At 50.0% G+C, this 25427-nt stretch overlaps 9 protein-coding genes across 9 annotated transcripts; 5 read left to right on the forward strand and 4 right to left on the reverse strand.

Annotated features, from left to right (window-relative positions):
• Window positions 1–53: 53 nt before the first annotated feature.
• On the reverse strand, window positions 54–3343 carry POJ06DRAFT_227459 (glycosyl hydrolase family 65 central catalytic domain-containing protein). The gene is made up of 3 exons (XM_056185747.1): window positions 1982–3343; window positions 1222–1932; window positions 54–1167 (listed from the first exon to the last, which is right to left on the reverse strand). The coding sequence occupies exons 1-3, from the start codon at window positions 3251–3253 to the stop codon at window positions 163–165; spliced, it is 2988 nt and encodes a 995-aa protein (XP_056040742.1). The 5' UTR covers window positions 3254–3343; the 3' UTR covers window positions 54–162.
• Window positions 3344–4495: 1152 nt separating this feature from the next.
• Window positions 4496–8128, forward strand: POJ06DRAFT_261000 (armadillo-type protein). The gene is made up of 6 exons (XM_056188550.1): window positions 4496–4738; window positions 4817–4880; window positions 4944–5049; window positions 5117–5265; window positions 5325–5558; window positions 5613–8128. Exons 1-6 carry the CDS (start codon window positions 4599–4601, stop codon window positions 7959–7961), a joined length of 3042 nt encoding a protein of 1013 aa, XP_056040743.1. The 5' UTR covers window positions 4496–4598; the 3' UTR covers window positions 7962–8128.
• On the reverse strand, window positions 8068–10057 carry POJ06DRAFT_28893 (Inosine/uridine-preferring nucleoside hydrolase domain-containing protein). Its single transcript, XM_056190307.1, has 2 exons — window positions 9610–10057; window positions 8068–9524 (listed from the first exon to the last, which is right to left on the reverse strand). The coding sequence occupies exons 1-2, from the start codon at window positions 9646–9648 to the stop codon at window positions 8175–8177; spliced, it is 1389 nt and encodes a 462-aa protein (XP_056040744.1). The 5' UTR covers window positions 9649–10057; the 3' UTR covers window positions 8068–8174.
• Window positions 10058–11530: 1473 nt separating this feature from the next.
• On the forward strand, window positions 11531–13314 carry POJ06DRAFT_270942 (periplasmic binding protein; the record flags this gene model as incomplete). The annotated part of the gene is made up of 4 exons (XM_056189476.1): window positions 11531–11807; window positions 11858–11916; window positions 11971–12694; window positions 12749–13314. 4 exons carry the CDS (start codon window positions 11531–11533, stop codon window positions 13312–13314), a joined length of 1626 nt encoding a protein of 541 aa, XP_056040745.1.
• Window positions 13315–14413: 1099 nt separating this feature from the next.
• On the forward strand, window positions 14414–15744 carry POJ06DRAFT_261005 (thioredoxin-like protein). Its single transcript, XM_056188551.1, has 2 exons — window positions 14414–14608; window positions 14720–15744. Exons 1-2 carry the CDS (start codon window positions 14566–14568, stop codon window positions 15361–15363), a joined length of 687 nt encoding a protein of 228 aa, XP_056040746.1. The 5' UTR covers window positions 14414–14565; the 3' UTR covers window positions 15364–15744.
• An 890-nt stretch (window positions 15745–16634) lies between these two features.
• On the forward strand, window positions 16635–19250 carry POJ06DRAFT_261013 (major facilitator superfamily domain-containing protein). Its single transcript, XM_056188552.1, has 8 exons — window positions 16635–17259; window positions 17319–17340; window positions 17394–17493; window positions 17547–18330; window positions 18395–18547; window positions 18607–18698; window positions 18768–18840; window positions 18915–19250. Exons 1-8 carry the CDS (start codon window positions 16982–16984, stop codon window positions 18976–18978), a joined length of 1566 nt encoding a protein of 521 aa, XP_056040747.1. The 5' UTR covers window positions 16635–16981; the 3' UTR covers window positions 18979–19250.
• Window positions 19251–19267: 17 nt separating this feature from the next.
• On the forward strand, window positions 19268–20945 carry POJ06DRAFT_303558 (uncharacterized protein; the record flags this gene model as incomplete). The annotated part of the gene is made up of 3 exons (XM_056190809.1): window positions 19268–20168; window positions 20221–20502; window positions 20556–20945. Exons 1-3 carry the CDS (start codon window positions 19548–19550, stop codon window positions 20943–20945), a joined length of 1293 nt encoding a protein of 430 aa, XP_056040748.1. The 5' UTR covers window positions 19268–19547.
• Window positions 20946–21197: 252 nt separating this feature from the next.
• POJ06DRAFT_240628 (uncharacterized protein) lies at window positions 21198–22154 on the reverse strand (the record flags this gene model as incomplete). Its single annotated transcript, XM_056186099.1, has 1 exon — window positions 21198–22154. One exon carries the CDS (start codon window positions 22152–22154, stop codon window positions 21198–21200), a length of 957 nt encoding a protein of 318 aa, XP_056040749.1.
• Window positions 22155–22188: 34 nt separating this feature from the next.
• On the reverse strand, window positions 22189–24614 carry POJ06DRAFT_29037 (fungal-specific transcription factor domain-containing protein). The gene is made up of 3 exons (XM_056190340.1): window positions 24411–24614; window positions 24293–24355; window positions 22189–24242 (listed from the first exon to the last, which is right to left on the reverse strand). Exons 1-3 carry the CDS (start codon window positions 24478–24480, stop codon window positions 22393–22395), a joined length of 1983 nt encoding a protein of 660 aa, XP_056040750.1. The 5' UTR covers window positions 24481–24614; the 3' UTR covers window positions 22189–22392.
• Window positions 24615–25427: the final 813 nt, after the last annotated feature.

Raw genomic sequence — 25427 nt, forward strand, 5'->3', positions numbered from 1 at the left:
CAGTAGTCATTTTCATTTGTTATCTGTTTACATGGGTATTATTGGCCTGGCGTCTTGTTGATTCTTATTTTAATGTATTTTATCCCATCTATCCCACAGTCCCATCCCATGCCAAATCTAACAATGTATAAAACCATAGGCGCCCCCCGATAACCTGACAATTCATATCACCGCAAACTCGGCCACGGTCGCGCCGACGTCGCCGTACCGCCGGCCACTGTCGTACGAGCCCTCGACGACAAGCACGACCAGCCGCGCCCGCACCGGCTCAGCCAGGGCGACCGTCGTGACGTTGCCGACCGCCAGCTTGACCTCGAGCGCGGTCGCCGCGTTGTACTCGGCCGAGATCGCCACGGCCTGCCCCACCACCGGCCATGCAAAGCTGTCAAACCCGGTCGCCGGGGTCACGACCGCCTCGGTCGTGTACCCGACCGAGAACACGAGCGGCGGCGTGCGGGCCCAGTTCAGGCTCACGCCGGACACGGTCGTTTCTTCGCCGAGGTCGACCACGAGCGCGGACGGCCGCCGCGTCGACGGCTGCCACGACGTCGAGTTCGACCCGTCGACGGCCGCGAGCGGCAGGTGGCCGCTGGTCCAGGTCGTGTTCGACACCGCCGGCATGCACTGGGCCCTGTTGCCATCCACCAGCGTGCCGTTGACGTCGGCCCGCCGAGTCGGCACGACCAACGTCTCGTCCTGATCCAGCCGGTAGTCGCCCATGCCGTCGCCGGCTCCGATCCGGACTGTTACCGGCCCCCCGCCGCCCGCCACTGCCGATGACGACGACGACCGGGGCCGCCGCCGGTAGATGACGGTCTCGTCAAGCTTGATCGTCACGTCAAACACGCTGTCGCGCCACTTGATGCCCTTGACACTATACCCGTCCGCAATCTGCGGCGGCAGCGACGGGTCCAGGTAAAACACGTCCTCGCGGGGCCGGAACCCGGTAAACCCGTGCGTCAGCACCTGCAAGAACCCGCCGTGGCCGGTCAAGAACGGGAACGCCGGGTGGGTGCCGCCGTTCGTGGCCGGGTCGTCGTCCATCTGCTCCGAAAACTGGTAGAACGGCGGCCGCAGGTACGGCTGGGACGCGTACAGCAGGTACGTGTACGACGCGCACCCGACCGGACTCAGGTCGGCCGAGTTGATGGCGAATATCGCCCACGTCTGGTTTCTTCGTTAGCTTGCCTACCGCCGCCGCCGCTGCTTCAAAAAACTCACCATCGCAGGCCCGTCCGCGCTCTGGGCCATGGCGTAGAAATCGAGATTGTTCAGGCTCTGCTGCCACGAGCTAGAGTACTCGAGCGGATAGTCGAGCAAAACCACGTCGGCCTGCTTGATCTCGACCGACCCGTTCATGTTTGAGAACTCGAGCACGAGGTTCGCGTCCGGGTGGACCGGAATGTAGATGTTGTCCTCGATATCCGCCCACGCCGGGTCCGCGGCCTGGCCGACAATCTCGGCCGCCCGCCGCGCCCACCCCATCAGCTTCGAGATCCCGGCGTTCGTGAACGCGCCGTTGTCGACAGAGTTCGCGTACTCGTCCGGGTCGGTCATGTTGTACGTGTAGTAGTACGGGCCCGTCGACGCGTTCTTGACCACGTACGACGCAAACATGTCGGCCGCGTCCCGGATGATCGGCCACCCTTTGGCCGCCAACCAGTCCGTGTCGTTCGACAACAGAAACTGGTTCCAGTGCGCCTGGGCAACGTCAACGTTGATGTGGTATTCGTAGTCAACACAAGGGCCCGTCGCCGTGCAGTTGCCAAACCGGCCCGACGTCCACGAGTACGTCGCCCCGGTCAGGTTGTATGACCGCGAGTTCTCGACCGCCTGGCCGTGAATCCGCTGCCGGAAATTGTTGATGTTCGCCGCGTGCTCAGGATGCAGGACCGACAGCGCCGGATACATCCACGTGTCGGCGTCCCAGAACTATGCCCGTCAGCGTTGTTTATCCCCGTATTTCTTGTTTGGCACTTACCACCATTCCGCCATACGAGTCCGAGCTGAGGCCAGAAACCGCGATCGAATTGTCGCCCCGGCCGGCCGGCTCGTCGCCGGACCGCACCGCACTCAGCAAGTGGAAGAGCGAGGCCCGGGCCGAAATCTGCAGCTCCTTGTCGCCAGGAAACACAATATCGCCTGACTCCCACAGCCTGCGCCAGGCAAGCTTGTGGCCGGCCCTTGCCAGCCGATATCCCAGCTTGGCAGCAATGCGCGCCGTGTATGCCGTCACCCGTTTCGGGTTCGCGTACGCGTCCGACGACGCGATCCCGACGTACTTGTACGTCGTGAACGGCTGGTCTGCTTCGAGGGCCACATCAAACTCCTGCGATATCGTAGCTGGACTGCTGCCGCTCCCGCTGCCACCTGCAACAGACGACGCCTGTTGCCGGCTGGCAAAGTCGACGGCGTCCGGATCCGAAAACTCGAGGTGCGAGTACTCATACGCCTCGACCGACTTTAGCCCGTACGGCCGCACGCCAGTCCACATGCCGGTCCCGTCATGGGACGAGTAGTTCTTGTCCAAAAAAATCGTCCGGAACGAACCCGCGCCGTCGAGAACATCGGACAGCTTGATCTTGGTGTCCTCGGCCGCGACCACGTCCAGCTTGACCATCGCCAGCGTCGGCACCGCCCTGTGCGCCAGCACCTCGTACCCGAGCAAGATCGCCTGCGACGCATTTCCATTCGGATGCCATTCCAAACTTGTCCTGACGATCCCGTCCTTCAACGACAGCGACTGCGTGTAGTTGTGCACATGTTCCGGTGGCACATTCACACCGAACGTGTCGCCGTAGGCACTGACCACGAGCGTCGACCATACCGGCACGGTCGAAATAACACTCTCGCCGCCCCGGTCCAAAAGCTCTGGGAAATTCGTCGCCGTCGTGTTCGGCTGCAGGTCCCAAAACCCGGCAATGTACGCGCCCGTGAACCGCCGCGAAAACAGCGGCCACCCGTTCGTGGCATCTGTGTTGCTGTTGTCGTCCTCGACATATCCAGTGCCTTCCAGCGGCAGCCGGGCCCCGATGTAGCCGTTCGACACATAGGGCTGCACCTGGAACCTGTTCGTCGTAAACTCCCGGCTCGTCAACGTCCACGTATGGTCATCGTACTCGACCCCGTCTGGCGCCGGATCGTTGTCCGTGACCGCGTCCGCAGTCAGCTGCTGTCGTAACTTTGGAGAAATCCGGGCCACCGCGACTTGCCACAGCGCCCCTGCGCCGAAAAGCAGTATCTTTATCCTCATGTTCGTAGAAGACGTTGATAGTCGGAACAAAAGTGAAACAGGGCCCGCCTGACTATCGATAAACTCAGGCACCCCAGATTAAACTAAACTTTCAACGCCGGGCCAGCCAAGTCCCCGCCGAAGCCAGCGAAAGCGAAAATCCTGCGACTGCGCTCCAGCCGAACCCACCGAGATTTTGTCAGGTCTAAATACTATTCATGCCTAATCTATTTACCAACCGGCAAGGCGTGCAAGTAATTAATTAGTGGAACCAAATCGGACTACAAGAGTTAGCATTCGGGCTGTGTGCCGGTTTTACTTAACTGCGCGGCCATGGCGCACTTGCGTTGTCAAGGCTCGAATTTACGTCCCATTTCCGCTGGATATGGGGAGGACAGGCGAAGATGCCAACAGATGTCAAACATTGGCCTAGGCTAAATCGCGAGGATGGGGCAAAGTTATTTGGCAATTTAGGTCGAGATGACGGTGGAATAGTTGGTGGTGTGATGTCACAAGGACTGAAAAGCCAGTGGGGTGAAATCTGCGAACGACTCTCTAACAATGCTCACAAGCAACTTAAGCCGTCACGTATAAATAGTCACGCTTGTTCGGTGAAAACGAGTCATTGAGAGGTTGATTCTGTTACGCGTCGTCAAATATTGTGTCAGCAACGGTCCACGACGCACCGGCAGCCAATTCGACATTCGCAGATGTCAGGTATTAGTACGTATTGCCTCGGCCAGCCAGAAGCATGTTTTGCAGAGCTTATAAGTAAAGAGTACACCTGACTATTCGCGACGTGCCCATAATGCTGGTGTATCCACAGACTGCGAAATGTCAAGCGTCGGCTCATCACTGCTGACAGACCTAGCGAAATGACAGACCGCCATCCGGACTCGCGCTTGTAAAATTCTCAGGCGTGCACAATAACAATATGACAATTGTAGTAGATAATAAATGTCATTTGAAATGCGCCATTGCGATGGTTGGGCGAGTGGAACAAATGTTGGCGACAGCGCGTGAGGTGGCGAGAACTAGGACGCCGACAACCATGGCCTACTATTGACACAATCAAACAGTGACAAATCAGTCAGCAAGGAAACTTGTTAAAAATAGTCAATTAGAGTATTAGATGTGGGTTTGAAAAGTAAAAGAGCAACGGACGTGCTACCAGTAACGAGCACGCGATGCATTCCCGAGAAGCGCGAGCCGCGAGAACATCAACGTCGAGGCCTCTTACTCCACCTTCCTCGTACTTCGAACCATCACCCTGCCTACATCACCGGCTCCAACAGTGCACATCCATCACATCCCAATTCCGCCCTGTCACACGCTTACAGGCCATTTCTTGTCAAATATTTCTGTAATGGCCGCGCTCACTTCCGCCACTTCGCTGTTGGCCCTGCTGGACGAGCCAGATCAAAGCCTGCAGGTGTATGCACTCGAGAACCTCAATCAGCTTGCAGACGAGTTTTGGGCCGAGATTGCGGATTACGTGACCAAAATGTACGCATAGTCTGACTGGCGGGCACTACCTGGATTTTATTGGATCAGAATGCTGACTTGATGATTTAATGCATACAGTGAAGAGCTCTACGAGGACGAACACTTCCCGCAGTCCAAGTTGGCCGCGCTGGTGGCTTCGAAGGTCAGTATCGATCGAAACACCACACACACGTGCTCGATTACTGGTTGACTAATTCGGGACCAGGTCTACTATAATTTGGCAGAGTTCGATCAGTCCATGCATTTTGCGCTCGCAGCCGGCGACCTGTTTGATTTGTCAGTAAAGACAGAATATGTGGAGACAATAGTGTGTATGTGGCTCTCACTAAAAATTTTCACCGAATCTAGTTTTGCGAATGTCATCTAATTTGATTCTAGCGAAATGCATCGATTCGTACATTCAAAGTTCTCAGGAGGCCTTTGATGCGCCGAGGAAAGATCAGCCCGAGGTCGCGCCCGATCCTAATCTCGTCGACGTTGTTGAACGGATGTTCAGTCGATGTATCGAAGAAGGAGAGTACAAACATGTATGTGAATAGTTATTGTCGCTCCAAGCCACCTCGAGAGACTAACTTGAGTTCCTAAGGCCATCGGAGTGGCGCTGGAAGCGAGACGTTTGGACACCATAGAAAAGTGCATCAATCACGCTTTCCAAGGAGGGTTGACGAACGGCAAAAGTGAAGACACGCGGTTACTATCGGACGGCGTCAATGGTATAGATGATCAAGAAAAGAAGTTCGAGGTTGCCGGTGCTGAATTGATAAATTACGTCTTTGAGGCATCGATGGCACTGGTAGCAAACAAGCGATGGCGTGACGAGGTATGCTAAACTCCTTCTTTTGCGATATTTTCCTCTAGCTAAGTCATTGCACAGGTTCTTCACAGGATGGTCGAGCTCGTAGAAAGACTCCACAACCCAGATTATTTCACAGTCGCCAAGATCCTTGTTCACTTGAATGCCGCCGAAAAGGCCGGACAGCTGCTTTTGGACCTTATCACTGAAAATACAGAATCGTCGCTTCTTATCGCGTATCAGATTGCTTTTGATTTGGTGTCTTCGACTTCACAGGAATTCCTGGCCAAGGTTGTCCAGATGGTTGAAGGGTCGTCGTCACCTGGTACCGCTCAAGCCCTCAAAATCCTCAGCGGTGTCCCGACGTTAGATATCGAGCTTACATTCCTCTACGATAACAACAAGACCGATCTTTTGATTCTCAACAAGACCAAAGATACTCTTGAGGCGAGAAATTCGATTTTCCATAACGCTGTTACGTTCGAGAACGCGTTCCTGCACGCCGGCACCACTGCTGACGGATTTTTCAGGGAAAACCTTGAGTGGCTATCAAGAGCAATGAACTGGAGTAAATTCTCTGCTACAGCTGCTCTTGGTGTAATTCATAAGGGCAACCTGTCCCAGGGAATGAGTCTTTTACGACCATATCTCCCATCAGATTCAGCCTCTCAAGCCGGTGGCTCGAAGTACTCTCAAGGTGGCAGTCTGTACGCGCTTGGACTAGTTTTTGCTGGGCACGGTAAGGATGTGCTCGAGTTCCTTCGCAATAACATTCGCGAAGGCAGCAATAGCGGTGGCCAGGAGGCTGAGGTCGTTCAGCATGGTGCTGCTCTCGGAGTTGGTGTAGCCGGTATGGCAACTTGCGACGACGATATCTATGAGGAACTTAAGAATATTTTGTTTTCCGACTCAGCTATCGCTGGTGAGGCTGCCGGTCTTGCAATGGGACTGGTCATGCTGGGTTCAGGAAGCGAGAAGGCGCTTGAGGAGATGCTTCAGTACGCACATGAGACTCAGCACGAGAAGATCATTCGAGGGCTAGCAGTTGGCATCGCCCTACTCATGTACGGCAAGGAAGAGGCAGCTGATACGCTGATCGATCAGCTGCTTGATGAGCAAGATCCTACCCTTCGCTACGGTGGTATTTTCACGATTGCTCTTGCCTATTGCGGTACAGGAAACAATACAGCGATTAAGCGCTTACTCCATGTTGCTGTTTCAGATGTCAATGACGACGTCCGAAGAGCGTCTGTTATGTCCCTCGGCTTCATTCTTTTCCGCAACCCCACTGCAGTTCCACGCATGGTTGAACTACTTTCAGAAAGCTACAATCCCCACGTTCGATACGGTGCCGCTCTGGCACTAGGTATTTCTTGTGCTGGCACCGGTCTTTCTGAGGCGATCGAGCTTCTAGAGCCGATGCTCAAGGATCCTACTGACTTTGTTCGCCAGGGTGCGCTGATCTCTCTTGCCATGATTTACATTCAACAGAACGAGAAAACTGCGCCCAAGGTTGCATCTGTCCGAAAGACGTTCGCTAAGGTCATCTCCGAAAAGCACGAGGATGCTATGGCCAAGTTTGGTGCAGCTCTGGCACAGGGCATCATCGATGCTGGCGGTCGAAATGTTACGATCAGCCTCGAGAACAGACAAACCGGCACCCTTAACATGAAAGCTATTGTTGGTCTTGCCGTGTTTTTGCAATTTTGGTATTGGTTCCCATTGACTTGCTTCTTGTCGTTGAGTTTCACACCGACAGCGATCATCGGCGTTCGGTCAGATCTCAAGATTCCTGAATTTTCGTTTTTCTGCAATGCCAAGCCATCCAAGTTCGACTACCCACCAAAGACTGAAGAGCAGACCAGCAAGGTGCCAGAAAAGGTTGCTACTGCGGTTTTGTCTACAACAGCTCGGGCTAAAGCGCGAGCTAAAAAGTCTGAGAAGGAGAAAGCCGAAGCCGAAGCCGAAGCCGAAGCCGAAGCCGAAGCCGAGGGCGAGATGGAGATTGACGAGAAGGAGCCACCAGCGGCCACTGAGGAAGAGCCGGTCAAGATGGAAGTCGACGGTACAGCGAAGGAGCACGAAGAGGAGGCCGAGGAGGAAGAGGAAGAGGAATACGACGAGGAGGTTGCCGAAGACGAGATTGAAGACAAGAAAGACATAAAGGGACATAAGATTCAGAATATGTCCCGGGTTCTGCCGGCTCAACTCAAGTACATCTCATTCTCTAGGGACGAGCGATTTACTCCAGTAAAGAAGTTCCGGTTGTCTGGTGGCATTCTAGTGGTCCGGGATAACGTTGGTCTTCGCGTCAAAGCTCCATTTATCAAGACTGTTCGGGAACGGAACTTGCCGCCAGAGGAACAGGATGAGGAAAGCGAGGCTCCAGTCCCGGAACCGTTCGATTACGAGACTGATACCGAGTTATAAGTCGGCTAATGGTCATAGAAGGATGTGTGCGACATATTTGTGTATAAATTATGATTGGGTGTGATACGATTTGATCTCTCTGTCTAATCTATTGAAAGTATTTTGTGATGTGTATTACGTGACTTGTGGTTTGTTACATAGCGTGCTTGTGTTTCGACAGAAATTATACTCACATAATTTTATTGATGAAGCTAATCACACAAGCAGCGGTATTTACTCGCCCTCCAGGTCACCTAGCACCCTATCCAGCAGCTTCATGCCAAACGCATGTGAACCTGGTCCATCGACTACCAAATTCACTCTATTGCCCATCGTATTGTCAAGCCACCCCTCGTCATCCCTCGCCGGCCGAGGGTCGTGCGGATCCCGCTTCGCAATTCCGCGTCGATCAAGAACACACATTCCCCAAGTCCACTGTCCGATGGTCTCCAACCTGATGTCCATATCCTCAGCAACAGTAAATGACATCCTCCTCTCCTCGTCGCTCGCAATAGCAAAGTACATGGTAAGCGGATCATGCATTTCAATGTAGGCACCATTAATTCCGTCTACGTGATCAGCAGCCCGGTCCCGTGAACCACCATCGAATGAAACCAAATGCTCCATTCTCCCAAAAGCTGCACTGAGCCATACTGTCATCCATGTGGCAAGCGGGGATTCTCCGGGATGAACTTTTGTGACGCTTGTTTTATCGAGCCAGCCCGCACAGCGTCTGACAAACCACTGTTTGCGGAGTCGGTGCCGTGATGTAACGTCTAGTGGGAATAAATAGAGTTTAACGGGGCTATATTCGCTGTCTTCTGTGGTTCCTTGGAAGGACGTTGCTACTGCAGTAGTAGAAGGCGGCAAAGTGCTGGATGGAGTTCGAGACGTTGTGGCAAGTACAATCGCGGCAGCGTCGACGTCGGCGTAAAAATTGAATTCGGCAAATGGAGTCATGTTGCCCGGAATATCTATGTTGCCACCCATGCAAATAACTTCCTTCACACGGCTGAAAGTTGCAGGGTCTTCTAGCGCGGCCCGCGCGATATTGGAGAGCGGTGCGATGGCGACGATGGTGATGGTTTCTTCGGGCTCTTCGCGAAGAATGCGGAGGATCTCGCGCCATGAAGGTCGCGGTGTTGGGATATATCCTTTCGCATCACGTATAACTTGCTCTCTTGTAATAACTTGATCTGCTGCAAGTGCCTTGGGATAGTAAAACGGCAGAATGCAGGTCTCGCTGGGCGAGAATTGTGGTGCACATTCATGGACCCCGCCTAACCCATCAGCGCCATGGAAAAACTCCGCGCCAACGGTTCGCCTTGAGGATACGGGAACAGTCGAACCCAACGCAACAATAGGCCACGTTGAATTGTCATCTGGTGAGTTATGCAGGTGATACGGAAGGAGCGGCAATTTGTGTTTAGTCCGATACTGGCGTTCTGATTCCAGCACTTTAAACGTCGCCACAACATTGCGCACCGACGTTGTGACACCGATGTTTCCGAAGCAGAGTGATATTAGAGCTACTGAACATGTCGGTGTATTGAGCGCGAGGAGAAGGGCCAGTACATCGTCGACCTGGATGTCCGGTTAGTAACCGCGTTGTTCTTGATTCAGGTCCAATTCGCCGACCGCGAGAAAGCTTAACAATAGCAATACATACACCAGGATCGCAATCAATTATTAGCTTTCGCTGAGTCATTATAACTTTAATAATCCCGGTCTGAATAGATAAAATAAAGTAATCTGGAGAATAATTGGAAATGTTTTTTGCCCCTGACTGCCCTTAAGCGGAAAGGACACAATTCAACGCGTGCGGCTGATTGGCGTTGTGCTCGATCTCGGGAAATTGAGGTGTGTCCCGATAAATTAAGGTGAAGGGAATGGCTAAGTTCACTTTGCAGAAGTCGTTCCCGAAAACGTCAAGACTCTAAACGTATCTGATTAGTTGTATAGTATAATTTTTAATTTTTTTGTAAACTTGTTGAAGGGCGAGGCCGCATGAATAGTCCGAGGTCGTGATGCCTCTTGCTTTCCTCGGCGTGCGTTGCGCTATTTGATGAAGCTAACCAACTTCCGCTCTTGTGACGTAGAAGCCAGACACGTCTGGGCCCTAATACCTCCCATTTAAGCTCTGTCGGCTGATGAATTATAGTACTTTTGCAAGTGAAGAAATCATGAATCCCACTGGCGTTAGGTCTCTTTTTGTTCCGATTCTTGCCGACCAACTTGGCCTAAATCAGTCCATATCATAGAAGAATAATTTCCCCGCAACTAACCTAAATGCCTACATATTTGCATTAGCAGGGCCCAATCATTACCCTGAGGACAGATATATCACGGCGCATTATGTTCAGGTCTAGGCAATCGGTTCGGCTTATTTCGAACTTCCTATTCGATTTCATATCATTTATTATATCCTTCCGATCTTGACTGCCCGAGAAGTACAGGTACTTGGTCGAGCCTAGATCGATCGTCGGGAGTCGAGCCCCACATAGAATATAACATCGGCCGCGAAATTTAGGGCTCCATCGGGAGTCGGAATGTATTGCATCTCGGACGTACGCCTGCGTTAGGTCTCCGATAATTCACAGTCAGACGTAGGTATGCCAAGTAGAAGTCCATAGCTGAAACAGTCGAGCACTAATAACAAAGATCAGAACCAGCCTTTGCACTCCACCTCTCTGGCGACAAGCGCGGAATCTGAAATCCGCAAATATTTGGCAAGATAATATCGCCGAATCAAACCTTGCTTAGTGTTCTTCCCACTAGTCGTGTTGGTGAAGAGCACAGTGAGTGTCTGTCATTTAGCGAATGCCGGGTTTAAATTTAATAATTACTTTTGAGCACAAGGTATGTATGGATGACGCCAAGACATAACCGTTCTGGAGTGGACTGTTAAGATGATGGAGTGGACTATTAATTATTGCAGCCAAGCTAGTCCCGCACTCGTTGCGAACTTCCTACCCCACCGACATTCTTGGTATCTCTCTACGAACTGCGTTTTATTCAATACTGGCACGCATCCGGCGATACGCAAGCAAAGCGCCTACATAAATTGATTGGATATACGGGCCTCAAATTCGGCGAGTTCTGTGGTATGATCTTTGACACGGTTATCGCCAAGTAATTGACAGTTATCTGATCCGGCGCAACAAAGCTGCTCGATGTACAAGTAGAGGTTCCGATAAGTTTCTGCTCCATTTGGTCTCGGCAAAAGCAGCCCGCGCTACTGCTTGAGAACTAAATTTGTGCGCATAAAGTCGACCATGTCAAGGATTTGTCGGTCCAAGAACTCGTGTCTCGGGCTGGCCATCACACACGTCTAGCTATGTAAAGACTATTTCATGCGCTTAAAGCAATTTCTCATCTATCTTCCGCCACTATTTTCAGACGTGCATGACTATTGGTCTTTCGGTTCCTTGGCAGTGCGTCCAGACTATTCGACATCTCCGCCACAGAGTAGCTGCTGAATTCTGGACTTCTGGATACCTAGTTGAACGGGTAGAGCTCTTGTCGGCTCGGCGGCCGACATGTTCCCACCACTATTGTCTGGGTCGCATATAAATATGTTGCCATTACCTATGCCTGGCGATTTCTCTCTGTGTCTGATTCCCGTTACTCCTAAATTGACTGTTCTTCACATCATGCGTTACTCCATCATCATTTCCGCTCTGATTGCTGCTGCCGCGTCTGTTAACGCTATTCTAGACGGCTGCTATGACGCCGACTGGGACTCTGAGACTGACTTTTTCCCCACAAAGTATGTCACGACGGGTGTCAATCTTCCATCCTCTATTACCTACAACAACACGTGGGTCTCGATGCATAATCGACAGAGGAGATCGGTTGTTCTCTACTGTACTAAGGAGCCTCCCCAACGGATGTCATCGGTGAGCAGTCTTTGGCAGTCCGCGTTCCGGTCACCAAAGTTGCCGCGCTTGATGGCGTGTCCCAGAACATTATTACCGTATGACTTTCTGTTTGAAAGTGGTCCCGGGCACGTTCACTAATGGATAAATAGCTCCTCGGAATGTCGGAGTCCATTGCCCGTGTTGGCACGACCGAGTCGCTCACCAGCTCTTGCATCCGCGGTAATGTGAAGGACAACGTTACTTATGACCAAGAAAATTGGGATAAGGCCGACCAGGTCGACGTGACTTTCTTTGGCCACCCCGCTGAAGGCAACACTTCCATGGTCTATATCAAGCAGGATGGCTACCACACCACTCTGCAGCAGGCTGCCTACATCAAGTTCATTGGACTTTTCTACGGTCTGGAAGACCTTGCTGTTGAGGTCTACGATGCAATTGCCGCCAATTACCGATGTGCTGCTGCTAATGTTTACAACGCTATCATGGCTGGTGAGTTCCCTCAAGGGCGCTGGATCTCTGCCGTCAATTATGACTACGACACCGGTATGTTCGGAATTGACCAGAACAGCTGGTGGAAAGTCCTTGCCACTGACCTTGGGGTCCAACTGGTCAATGTCAGCTCAGAGGCTGTTGCTCCTGCTAGTCTTTTTAACGACTCGTACTACGATATGGAAGTCTCCACCAGTGACAGCATCTTTTCCACCCAGTCCTGGGCCATTATCGACACTACCCAGTATGCCTTTGATCTCGGTATTGACAAAGTTAACAAGTCCACCTGGTTGGAACTCACGTCTATACCTGACTCTGTCTACGCCGTGGAAAATGGCAATGTCTTTATGGCTGATAAGTCTATTAACCACTGGCGCAAGCACAGTAAGTTGTCAGCACTATATTTAAGCTGAAGTATAGTTACTGACTGGGGGATAGATTTCGTTGACCGTGCTCCAGTCCGTCCTGATATTTTCCTGCACGACTTGATCTCGATCATCTACCCGAGCATCATTCCCGCGGACTACACGCCCAGCTTTGTCCGATCCATCAATAACGCCAGTGATTCGCTTGCCCAGCGACGTATGTCGTCGACTTGTTACCCTTCCGATGTTGCAGTCGCAATGTTAAACCTCACCACCTGCGAACTCCCCAATTTTGCCTACGGCTATGACAATGCTGGTTTCGTGGCTGACGCATACGAGGACTCGGACAGCGAGATTACGTCCGAGGCCCTCGGTACAACCATTTCTTCCAGCTCAGGCTCGGATGGTTCATCGACCAGCTCGACCTCGATGACCTCTTCTGGACTCACGGCCGGTCAAGGTGCCGGCATTGCCGTCGGCGCCATGTGCGGCGCGTTCTTTGTTATCGGCGCAGTCATGTTCCTGATCCGCAAGAAGCGCCGCTCCTCGAACTTGATTTCCGCGGCCGAGAAGGCACTTGAGCGTAAGGCATCGCTTAATTCTGGCGCTGGGTCTGAGAATACCGCGCGCGAAGCTTGAGGGATTGACTAATACTTCTTTATTTCGCTATTGATTTGAATCGTTGACTTTGTGATTTGATTTGGAGAGCTGAAGGCTGCAATTTTTTCTCTTTAGGATGTTTGGAGCATTAGAAGGGACTATTTGATTGTAAGTTTATAAATATGAATAAGTTAAGGCTCCATTTGGATTAATTTCAACTATATCCACCACAATTCCCAGTGGCCCGCCCTCAATACGTCTCTAGATATCACGGGAAGGACAAGTCCTTTGATTCACCACATCGTTAGAAAGAAAACAAATGTTGCACAATATACATAGGACGGGATGACACCCACGGGGCCGGCACCGCAATTAGTGCTACATTGCCGCACAGCGGGCGGCGCCTGGCACTGCGGGTCAGTCATCATTTGGGACAGATCGACCCTGCTTCATTATTAGCATAGGAAAGACTAATCGAGCAGCTATAACGTTGTTCAAGTCGGTGGGCGAGGGCACACATGCAAGCAGCTTAAAGTTCGCAAGACCGAAAAGACGTCATATGAGGGAGGAGCGTGATTATAAATCTGCACACTACCAAAAAGTGTGGAGATAGGACGCTGTCATCAGTAAATATAAATCATTGAATCTTAACAAGTTGTCAAGTTCTATTATTAGAGCTGCCGAATATTATTCATTACAATATCCTTTCATGTAGTAGCTGCAAAGAACAGACATAGCGAAACGATATTTGTATCTGAGTATTCACTGGGAGGCAGCCACGAAGAGCCGCAAATTCGTCAGCGAGAGCAGCCACAGAACTGCCACAACGCCAACAGGCGCCAGCCTGTCACGATCAGCGGACCGACAGCCTTAATTGAGCCCGCGTCGGCAAAACTCGTCATGCGCACGATTCTAGCGAGCACGCAATTTTCTACCAACCGCAGTTTTGTTGCTGCACACGCCACGTCGGGCGCAGCTTGTGGCATGTTGTGGCACAGCAGGGTAGCTGACCAGCCAATTGAGTGGCGCCAGTGAGCGCACCGCCACCGGTGAGCCACGAGCACGCCATTGGCGCTAGGCTGCAAGAGGAAAGGCGGAAAACTCACCATCGACCTTGTGGATCTCGCAACCAGCTTGGGCATCGATTTCTGTCTGGCTTAAGAAAAATTTTGTGACTGTCAGATTCTCGCTTATATATCATCCTCGGTAGCTTGCACTTCCACGTAAGTGTCTTCAGTTATCGCAACGTGATCCTGCTCTGCTCATCATACACACATCGCCATATTCACAATGTCTGCTCCTGAAGCTCCTCGTCTCCGTCTCGGCTCCAAAGGTATGCACGTATTTCATTTGTTTCGATCAGCTCTAGCTTGAGGAGCTCGTCTTGATCTCAATTGCCATGAGTATGCATGTTGGAGCTAGCGGCTAACCCAACCATCTATAGCCCCCAACTTCAAGGCTACCACTACCAAGGGTGAGGTCGACTTCCACGAGTACATCGGCGACGGCTGGGTCATCCTCTTCTCTCACCCTGACGACTTCACCCCCGTCTGCACCACCGAGCTCGGCGCGTTCGCTAAGCTCGAGGACGAGTTCACCAAGCGCAATGTCAAGTTGATTGGTCTCTCCGCCAACTCTCTTCAGTCCCACGAGGAATGGATCAAGGACATCGATGAGGTCGCCGGTTCCAGCCTTTCCTTCCCTATCATCGCTGATGCCGACCGTCAGATCTCTTACCTCTACGACATGTTGGATTACCAGGATGTCACCAACCGTGATGGCAAGGGTCTTCCCTTGACTATCCGATCCGTCTTCATCATCGACCCCAAGAAGACTATCCGTCTCATTTTGACCTACCCCGCGTCGACCGGACGCAACACTCAGGAGGTCCTCCGTGTTATTGACTCGCTCCAGGCAACCGATAAGTACAAGGTCGCCACTCCCATTAACTGGACTCCTGGCGATGACGTGGTTGTCGCCGCTTCTGTTTCCAACGCGGACGCCGACAAGCTCTTCCCTGGATACAGAGCCGTCAAGCCTTACCTTCGTCTCACTTCTCTTCCTGCCGAGAAGGTCCTTCCCCAGTAAACGGTTTCTTTCTTCTATCAACTTTGATGTCTTGGTGTTTAAAATATGCTGGGAGTTTTGTTTGGTGTGGACGGACAAAATATTCGAATTGACTGAGATGGGCTTCATGTTTATTAACGTCATGAATCCGCGGTTCTTGGAATTTATGTATATATAGCGTCATTTGAATGAATTTTGTAATGAAATAGTACTACTTTGGTACTACTTTGTGTCCTGATAACTGAACGGTTAAAATTGCAGGATTCAGATATCATCTTGAGTCGGTCGTGTCACTTGTTGATTGAGCCATATGTAACGACACAAGATAGGTATGATTCTTATTTTATGGCGAAATATTAGTACACTGTATCGGTGGTTCTAGCGCCTTATCGACAATGTCTGCCTATGCCTGTGCTCGCGTGCAAGTACGATTATCGTATCGTTGGTCCAAGGCGCAACCCTGACAGAGCTGTGCGGCTCAGTGATTAAGGTCCAAGCAAATGACGTAGCTGAGTAGCTAATTTAGCTACGACACACTTGGTCCTTTTCATTGTTCCGCGCGTCCTATACAGCAACAATACTCTTATTCAAGATATTCATAAGTATGTAAGTCGCTGGCACCTCTTTGGGATTAAGTTGGTATTTTGTGGTATCAAAACCATTGTGTCAACGGACTTGTTCCTCAGCTCTCACCCAGCAATCGACCACAAAGCCACGACTAGCGGCTGACTCATTGGAACTTAACTCTATCTGCTTACCCATCTCTTTACGGAGGTACATACACCAGTCACAACTGCTTGACTGTACATGCTGCGTCAAATTAACTGCAATATGTAATTATCGGGTCTTTTTACGTGATGCATTCCGATGCAACTAGACAGTTTCTGCTGTAGGCACGTCCTGTCCGTTACGGGATTTGAAGATGGTTCTCATCACCGTTTGATGAGGAGACTCTCTTCTGATTGTCAGTCGTGCTCATGTACTCAGGATACCTCCGGTTGTGGAACTGTTAACAAAGGAACCAGTCAGCAATAAGCTTGAATCGTCTGTTGGACTTAATACATCTGTCAAGGTGGATTCTGATCAGCATTGCGACCCTTCGGATTAATAATATAAATCAAGATGTGCACAAGCAGCGACGCCCTGTTTGACGTCGGCAGACGTTTTTGCTTTCAAATTTTTGTCTCTGTTGGGAAAGTGAGTCGCGCGAGAAATTCGGAGATAGCGGCCAACCCCCTGACTTCTTTGTGTGTCCACCCAAGAATGGCACAATGCCACTGTAACTCTAGCAATAGTCAGAATTGAAAATTCAGCACTGTGCCATTGCTGACACAGGATGCTGTTTGCTGTCCATTTATACTTTCTGAAAATATAATCGAACAAGAATGCGGAGATTATGCCATGCCTCGGGCGTTCGGCAACTCGGGCGTTCGGCAACTCGGACGTAACTCCGTCAGCTCTCGGCTACTTGCTGAGCTCGGTTCGCCCATCTGCTGTTGATCGATTAGCTCAGAACCCATAACTGCCTACTACCTGACTAATATATTCCATCTTGTTATGTCCGATCGGGACCATATGCCATAATGAGTATCTGGACTCTGCCAAACTGAGCGGTCCATCCCAACGGACTCAGACGACTATGGCGAACGATAACGATAACGGAGGGATAAGTGACCTGGAAACGCGACAGGTGCAAGCCTCGGGAGGAGACGTCGAAGCAAAAGATGTGTGCGGGGTCAGTGAAAGCAGCGATAACAAGAACACTAGCCAAGCGAGCGACTTGGATTCAGCAGTGTTAGAGAAGCCATATGAGATTGTTACTTGGAATGGACCGGACGATAAGGATAATCCGATGAATATGTCGAATTTGCGGAAATGGATTATTACTGCAATTGTCTGTATCAGTGCGTTGAACCTGTATGTAGCGGTAAAGGAGGGTATTCACTCAGCAACGGAGAATAGCTAACGAGTGATAGGACATGCTCCAGCATCATATACGTAGGTAGTTTCCTCGCACATATTCTATAGCATCTAAATAATATGCATGTTAGAGTTCAGCATACGAAGGCATCATGGCAGAGTTCCATGAATCAGAAACCGCAGTTCTGACCGGAATCACTGTTTACCTGATTGGTATCGGAACTGGACCCAGTAAGTTATAGTTTTCAAATTTCGGCGGGCGATTGCGACACTAACGTCTTTAGTGCTGTACTCGCCGCTCTCAGAATTTTACGGCCGACAGAAGATTTATATATTCTCGTACATATTTTTCCTAATATTCCAATTTCCAGTCGCATTCGGCAAGAACCTTCCCGCCATTGTTATTAATCGCTTTCTGTCTGGGTTTGCCGGCAGTGCGTCAATGACAGTCTCAGGCGGCACTATCGCCGACATCTTCCGCAAGGAAGAGCTGGGCCTTCCCATGATGGCGTATACTGCGTCACCATTCCTGGGACCAATTCTTGCACCTATTATTGGCGATTTCATTGTGGCATATTGTGACTGGCGATGGGTATTTTACGTAGTCATGATGTGGACTGGCGTCATGCTGGTTCTTGTCACTCTGTTTGTTCCTGAAACATTCGCACCAGTACTGCTCACTCGCAAAGCTCGCCGGATCCGACAAGAAACCGGTAATGAAATGATTCGTTCACCTGCCGAAGAGCAGAACGCAAATCGCACCCTCGGTCAGGCACTGATATTTAGTATCAAACGGCCGTTTGAGCTTATCATCTACGAGCCCATGGTACTTACGATGTGCATCTACTCGGCAGTTATTTTAGGTATCCTGTATCTGAGTTTTGAAGCATTCCCGTTGGTGTATAAATTCAACCACGGATTTGAAACACAGTATCTCGGTTTGACGTTTATTGGACTCATGATTGGACAGATTCTAGCCACAATATCTGAGCCGTGGTGGAAGAAGCTCTACACGCAGTTGTCGCAGAAGCATGGAGCTGCCCAGCCTGAATTTCGGCTGCCGCAGGCGTGTGTGCCCCGCTGCACCAGCGGTATATATACGGAGAACAGAAACGTTGCTAATGTTCTATAGGGTTTTGGGGTCCATTTTATGTCCGATCGGACTGTTTTGGTTCGCATTTACAACCATGAAGTCTGTCCATTGGATCGTTCCGATAATCGCCACGATCGTTCTCGGTGCCGGCATGCTCTTTGTTTTTTCGGGCATTTTCACTTATAAGGTTGAGTAAGTATTGTCCCATTACCGAATATTTCCAAGGCCGGAAGGTAACGAATTTGTCTCAGAGCGTATAGGCCATACTCCGCATCGGCTTTAGCGGCTAATACCTTCATCCGATGTGTCATTGGTTCGGTCTTTCCACTTTTCGGAGTGCAGAGTATGCCTCAACCATTGCTGCTGCTGCAGCTGCTGTTACTCTATATAGTTATCATTAACTTGTTAATAGTGTATAACCGACTAGGCTATATGTGGGCTTCGGCATTACTAGCATTTTTAACAATGATATGCGTTCCTTGTCCGTAAGTCATCACCTTCAGCTATTTTTGGGCCGTCTGGTCCTTGCTGGATGGATGACATATTGACGGTTATTTAGGTTTTTGTTTTACAAGTACGGAAATAAGCTACGAGAAAAGAGTAGATTTGCTTGGACAGGATAAATGAACTTCCTGTGCATGACTGTTTGGCGTTTCACAGATGTCAATACCTTTGCGTTACAAGGTGATGTAGAGGGTGGGATGCGTTTTTACTCATTGGCGATATGATGAATTTTTAATGCTAGCTATAAATACGTTTTATCTCTGACATAAGGTTTTGTCTACTCGTCGCAGCTGAGAGGAATTTGCTGGCAGGTCGTCAGAAAGTCTAGCTAAACTTTTTGAGTGAATTTAGTCAGCAATTTCAAACATGCTCCTGCTTGTAACAACGCTCACGGGCAATATTTCCTGTCTGTCATAGATCCACATTCCCTAGGTTTGTTTCAGACAACGTCGGTTTTGAACACTGGAGCCCTCAGCTCATGTTTTGTCTCGCTCAGGTTGCTCTGCTTCAGGAGCGGGCCTGTGCCGCTGGCTATGCGGCTCCAGTAAAGCCTCGAAGTAATTTCATGTGCCTCGCACGTGCAAAGGGGATCATCCCTCGGGAAAAGTTGAGGATCTACACGATCAATATTCGGCCAAGTTCAATTGCAAAGCAGCCTGTTCAATCATTTTGAGCTTCAGCGGCCGAGATGGTTCTGCTCGTGTTCGCTTACAAGTCATCCCTCCCCCTTCGTAAATTCTCCTCCTCTTCCCTCTCCGGTTACTTTTCTCACCACATCCTGACTGCTATCCTGCTACACGACATGGCGACCTTCACTGACTTCTCTCTGCTTCTTTTGGCAGTGCTTTACACCTCTGCTTTTGGGCTCGTTATCTTCGGCCGTTCCTTCAACATCGTAGCTGTGTCCCAACTCTCGGCCAGTTCTGCGATTGCCCGATTCCAAAAGCGCTCTCTGCTCTTCTCGTGCTCCTTCTCCTTCTCCTTCTCCGTCTCTTTCTCTTCTTCCTCGTTCTCCTCTCTCCTTGCCTCCTCAGGTCTGCGCCTCCCTGCGTTGCGGTACCGCAAATATTTAGCGATCAGTCACGGACCAAGCAAGCATTTATCCACTGCCTTGCACGACGTAATCATGGCCAACTTCTATATCCCACACATATTCGAAAACAACTTTGCCTATGCAGCGCACGTTAAACCGATCAAGTCTTTGTATTTGGTGCTAACTGAAAACACTGCGCCCGATGCGCTTATACTGACCAGTAATCCTTCAATATCCTGGCTCTCGTTGGCACCTAATTGCCGCCAATTTATGATGGTAAGCGAATGATTTCAGTTCGGGTCTGGCTGCAGTCTGCTAATACAGATAGTACATCTCTATGACATTAGAACTACTGGTATTACCTCCCTGGTTGGTCGCATACAGGTCACCCATGCCCGCGGCCACCAACATGGAGATATTCTTGATTTGGTACTACATATGGCACTTCACACCGACCGCACACAGGCCGCCGATGCCCGGGGCGGTAGAAAAATATCTAATTGAGCTGGCATACGCAGCACTGCCTCCTAGGCCGATCATGCACAAGCCTTTGCCCCCCGCCACCGAAAAATGGGGCCCTTGGCGTTTCGCCCCAATACAACTTACAGCGGTTAATTCATTTTTGCTTTGGGCCCGACGGTGAACTATGCTAATATATTTTAGACAAGTGACAGGATTACATCTTCATCCCACAATGTCCGATTTTTTGATCAGGTTTTAGTGCACTGCTACGACCCCGACGAACCATTATTGCTGACCCGCAATCCAACACCTAAGGCCGTAAGTACGGGCTGCTGGAATCTGATGAGGGCATTCAAGAAGAAATCTGTGACAACCGAGTCAGAAGTGCCTGTAACCGTTGGCCCACAAGAAAAACAGTCTAAAACGCTTCGATTCAAGCTCCTGATAGACGCTGCAAAGGCGACCGCCCGGCAAACCAGGCGAAAGATGATGGAAAAGTTGGGTAAGAAGAAGAAAAATACTTTGACTGTTGAAGAAGCTGTTATCGCTCTGAGAAATCTGGAAATACCAAGTCTGAGAACTCGTGCTTAGAGACACTGTAGATGTTACAGCAAATTAACTGATATGCTCTGCGGCTGTCTATACCAGACGGCTATTATTTGCATGATTATTATGGTTGAGTTTTGTATTATGCATCATTTTTGGCATCATTAGAGACGCTGTTGGAAGATAAGTTTTGCATTATCATGTGTTGTATTGTTGGTCGTCGGCTTGGTTACGTAGTACAAATGAAATCATTTTGGTTTGATCTCACATTGAGCTCCATCAGGCTTAGACTTTATTCTATTCCACAACAACTTCGACACCGTCGGTCCATAATCCTATTATATCACGTAAATCAGTCGCTTCAATTACTCTACCGCCATGCGTCAATCGAACTTCGCCTCCAGGATTGCTAACACAATCGTCTCCTTGTCTTTTCAGGTACACCGCACCCCAGCATCGCAATTTCAATGAGTTCAATGCGTCGACAATGGGTAACACATCCTTCTGGAGGTCATCTCCGACATGCCAATACCAAACACTGTTAGCCACGGCCAGAGGATCGTCTTCTGGCGACTCAGGTTCAGTATAGCCGGAATCACCAAGTATGTTTGCGAGGGCAGCCTCGAAAATCCTAGCATCCGGCTTCTCTACGCCGACCTCACTGGACAAAACTACATCTTGATCACGCGTAATCCAAGCATGGCCCGTCCTCCCGTCCAGATCGCCAGCACCCGGCTCAAGGCCTGCCGTTGTTTCTTCAGAGGCAAGGACTCCCAAACCGCGCAATACCGAACGACACCTTGAGTCCGAATTCGACAGAATACCAACCCTCGTCGGCACGCGATGTATCGAGTCCAGAAAGTCAGTGACATCCGGCATCAACATGTACGCCCGTGCGGAATTAAAATGCTCGTATAAATCATTGACAAAGACCTCTCTGGCAAGACCAGAAACCTGCTCTGCCGAACTCGCCGTGAATGCGTCTGCGGCCGCGATGGTGAACGTTGTCCTGATAACATCCGTCCACCATTCTTTTTCGCCGCCAAGGTAGTTCGGGTGAGATTGCGCGCGGGCTTTAAACGCCTTGCGGAACGAAATCGACAGAAGCTGTGGCGGGATGGGCTCGTGTGTCGGGAAGTGCTGGGCGTAGATTTGTGAGTATTGGTCCGGGACAGGCGGCCGTGGGCTGTAGATTGTGCTAAATGCGTCAAGTGTTAAGAGACGGGGCGTAGGAAGTACGAGCCGAGGCGGCATTTTTGTTGTGGAAGAGTGGTGAAATTCCCCTAGTGCCTGCACAAGTACAAGTTGGTCTGCGTCTTGCGCGCGACTTACCCCAAATGCTCGGGCAATATCGTAAATGCACAACAAAATTTAGAGTACACTCACTACATTGCTAAACCACAATTAACAAATGAATAGATTATATCCCTGCGCCGTTCTTTACAAAGCTTTCCAAAACTTCTATCTCCAAGCAGTTCTGCTTACTCTATATCTAGCCAAGTAAAATTTCCCAACCCCATTCTCTCATTACGCTACTCCAATGTGTAAATCCGACTTTGCACTTCCATCCGCCACTCAACACCTTTTTCCGACGCCATACTTCTTCCACGACGTCGAACGCCCGATCGACATTGCCCATGCGCAGCAACCGCGACAATTCAACCCACCGCCTCTGCGCGATCTCACGCATAGGTTCAGTGTCAACTTCGCATGCCGCTGACAATAGCGGGAATATATGCACAACGCAGGTCCGAGAGCTCGTCGGCACAGAAAGGAGCAATTCAAGAACCTTCGCTGCTAATCTCGTTGTTGGCTTTTCCCGCATTGCAAACACCTGTCTAATAGATGGAACGCTCGCAGCAGAACTCGGTCGACTGGGTGCGCAGTGCTCGGCAAGAGACGGCACGCATTGATACAAATATAGTAACGTGGCATATTTATACGCATGGGCAGTTGCAATGCATGACGAACTGTCGAATGCGGGATCATCGCAGGCTATATATGGCGCCTGGGGAGATGGCATCCACATCTCCAGTTCTTTCTTCAACGCGATCGCTCCGGCAACATATATGTCGTCCCGGCCAGACAACCTCACGTGTCGCACCAAGGATGCAACTTTACCAATAATGGGAAATAGACTTTGTGCACAACCCATCAGAGGGTCGACCACCTGATCGTACCCATCTTGTGCAAAAATGTCGTGCTCATCTTGCATTTCCACAGGACCCCCAGTCTCATTTTCGTCATCTGATGTAAGTTTGGCCATAACAGCGGTATACATCCAGGCGTTATATAAAGTCTTGAAACGTGATAGTCGAGCTTGTTCGGAAGGCGATTGTTGAACTGACAAAGGCAGGACGCGTCTACTTGTCACGAATTGTCGAATTAAGATCTTTGCGCCACGCAAATGCGCTATGCCTGTTGATATATGTCGATCCCACGCTTCAGCGAACGCGAGTGTGAGTGTTGTTGCTAGTGCGACGTCGCTTGGCATGTTGTTATTCAAACCGACGACTAACTCCCGGATGGCGATGCGCATATGATCGACCCCCTCGATTCGAAATGAAGGATAGGTTGCCGCAGCATGGAAGTTCGCCATAGCCGCAATGCCATGGTGTAGGGCCTTATGAGTGTGTGATAAGGGCCAGAAAAGCGATCGCCATGGGTTCTCTGATGGAGTATCTTTGATTGACATAACCCCGCAGGTTGATGTATGAAAGAATAATGCGGTACGCGTCTGAGAGTCGAGTGATGGAAGAGCCGGGATCATAATCAGTGAGGCTTCGTCTACTGGACCGGATGGATCAATAGAGTGCACTCGCGGGGTGTCTTCTTCCTCGTCTGGTGGTAGGATTATCGTTGGTGCGAACATGTTCCAAGAATTATCGCCAAGTGTGATCGACGATGATGGCTCATCGGTCAACGGTCCTTGACTCAGCGCAGGCGCGTACTCCATTTGTACGAAGTCTGTCGGGGACATACCGATAGGAAGTAACGGCGTCGATGGTGGGATACAATCTTCGCCGGTCGTCAGTGGGAAGACGAATTGTGTAGTTGGGGATGTAATGGTTAGTGGCTCGTCCGATTGTGCCGATATTCGTTCGGTGTCTTGTGTCAGCTGTTGGAAATCGACGATTTCAGGTTTGGGAGTAGGTTCGGCAGAAGTAAATAGGGCGGTTGTTGCTGTTGCATCTGACGTAGGCGGACTTGTAGAGGTAATGAATTCCACCAAAGTTGACTCGACCGGCGCCTTCGGTCGGTGCTTGACAATTGATGACTCTTCGAATAGACGCCATTTGAAGTCCTTCTTGTAACCTCCACATTCAACTTTTCGTTTTTGGCCTATTGCTCTTAGCTTTCTGAGTGGCGAGAGAACAAAAACAACCACCTACATTGCAGACAAGTCGGTTTAGTTTCATCACATTTTAGCCGCTTTGTCTTGCAGGTCACACAACCTATTAGTCGTTAATAATCGATTATTTAGATCCAGCAGAAAATTGCGGACATTACCATTTCGGCTTTTGGACTGCTTTACTTTCGGCCTGTCGACTCCACCAGAAGTACCAGGTTGCCTGACCATCGGGGTCTGCGGCCCTTCAGGATCAGCGGGCTTGATGGAAGCACTGCGTCTTCTAGGAGGCCTTGCTCAACGAGTGTTATCCGCCGCCGTCTGTAAGTATATAACTTGCAGTATTGCGTCAACCTTGAGAGCCCAATGCCGGAAGCTCGTTCACCTTGACCGACAACACAATCTCACAAATCCGCTGCAATCGTTACCAACGATGAACGAGAACAAGAAAATATTCTGCCAAGGGCGGCTTACTTGATCTTTACTGTCAACTTGATGTCTACCATGTTCCGGGTGGCGTGAATGTGTCTAGATGATTACTGCCAAATTCAGGTTGTTTCGGGGATCCATAAGTGAAAATATTGGCAGTCGTTGTAGGGCCTAGTCGGGTATTTGCTCCCCAGAAGAAAACAAGACTGAGGGGTTAGGGCTCATGCTAACTGTCCTTACTAACTAGCTTCCACTTTAGTCGCGACACTTTTAATTAACCCTAACCCAGCGGCCAATTTTTATTGATAACCCTTACCCTCACTTTTGCGCCGTATTGCCTATACCGCTGGCGTATATTGGAGCATCAGTTATTATCTTATGGCAAAGGGTGGGAATTAGGCAGAATATACGTAATAAGATTACATACAATACGTACAAGGCACAAATAAAACACATACAACGCGCAAAATATAATACAACAAACTACTCCAGATCTAGCATAGCGGATGTAAGAGTAACAAAATATCAGTGCTATACCATATTAGGAAGCTTGGATACACCTAACCGGAACCTTATTTTTGCCATGTAACACGCGGCCAATTATTGGGCTTCGCCATACTAAAGCGGCAAAGTACCCAACCAAGTAGTACCTACCAAATATCTCACAAATTTGTGTTTAAAGCAAACAATTCCCTATTAATGTAAGTAAAGGCACGATTAACACGATGATTTATTTTATTTTGTATTTG

This window comes from Lipomyces tetrasporus (assembly GCF_029532465.1).
Source record: "Lipomyces tetrasporus strain NRRL Y-64009 chromosome Unknown POJ06scaffold_11, whole genome shotgun sequence".
Classification (NCBI taxonomy): Eukaryota; Fungi; Ascomycota; class Lipomycetes; order Lipomycetales; family Lipomycetaceae; genus Lipomyces; species Lipomyces tetrasporus.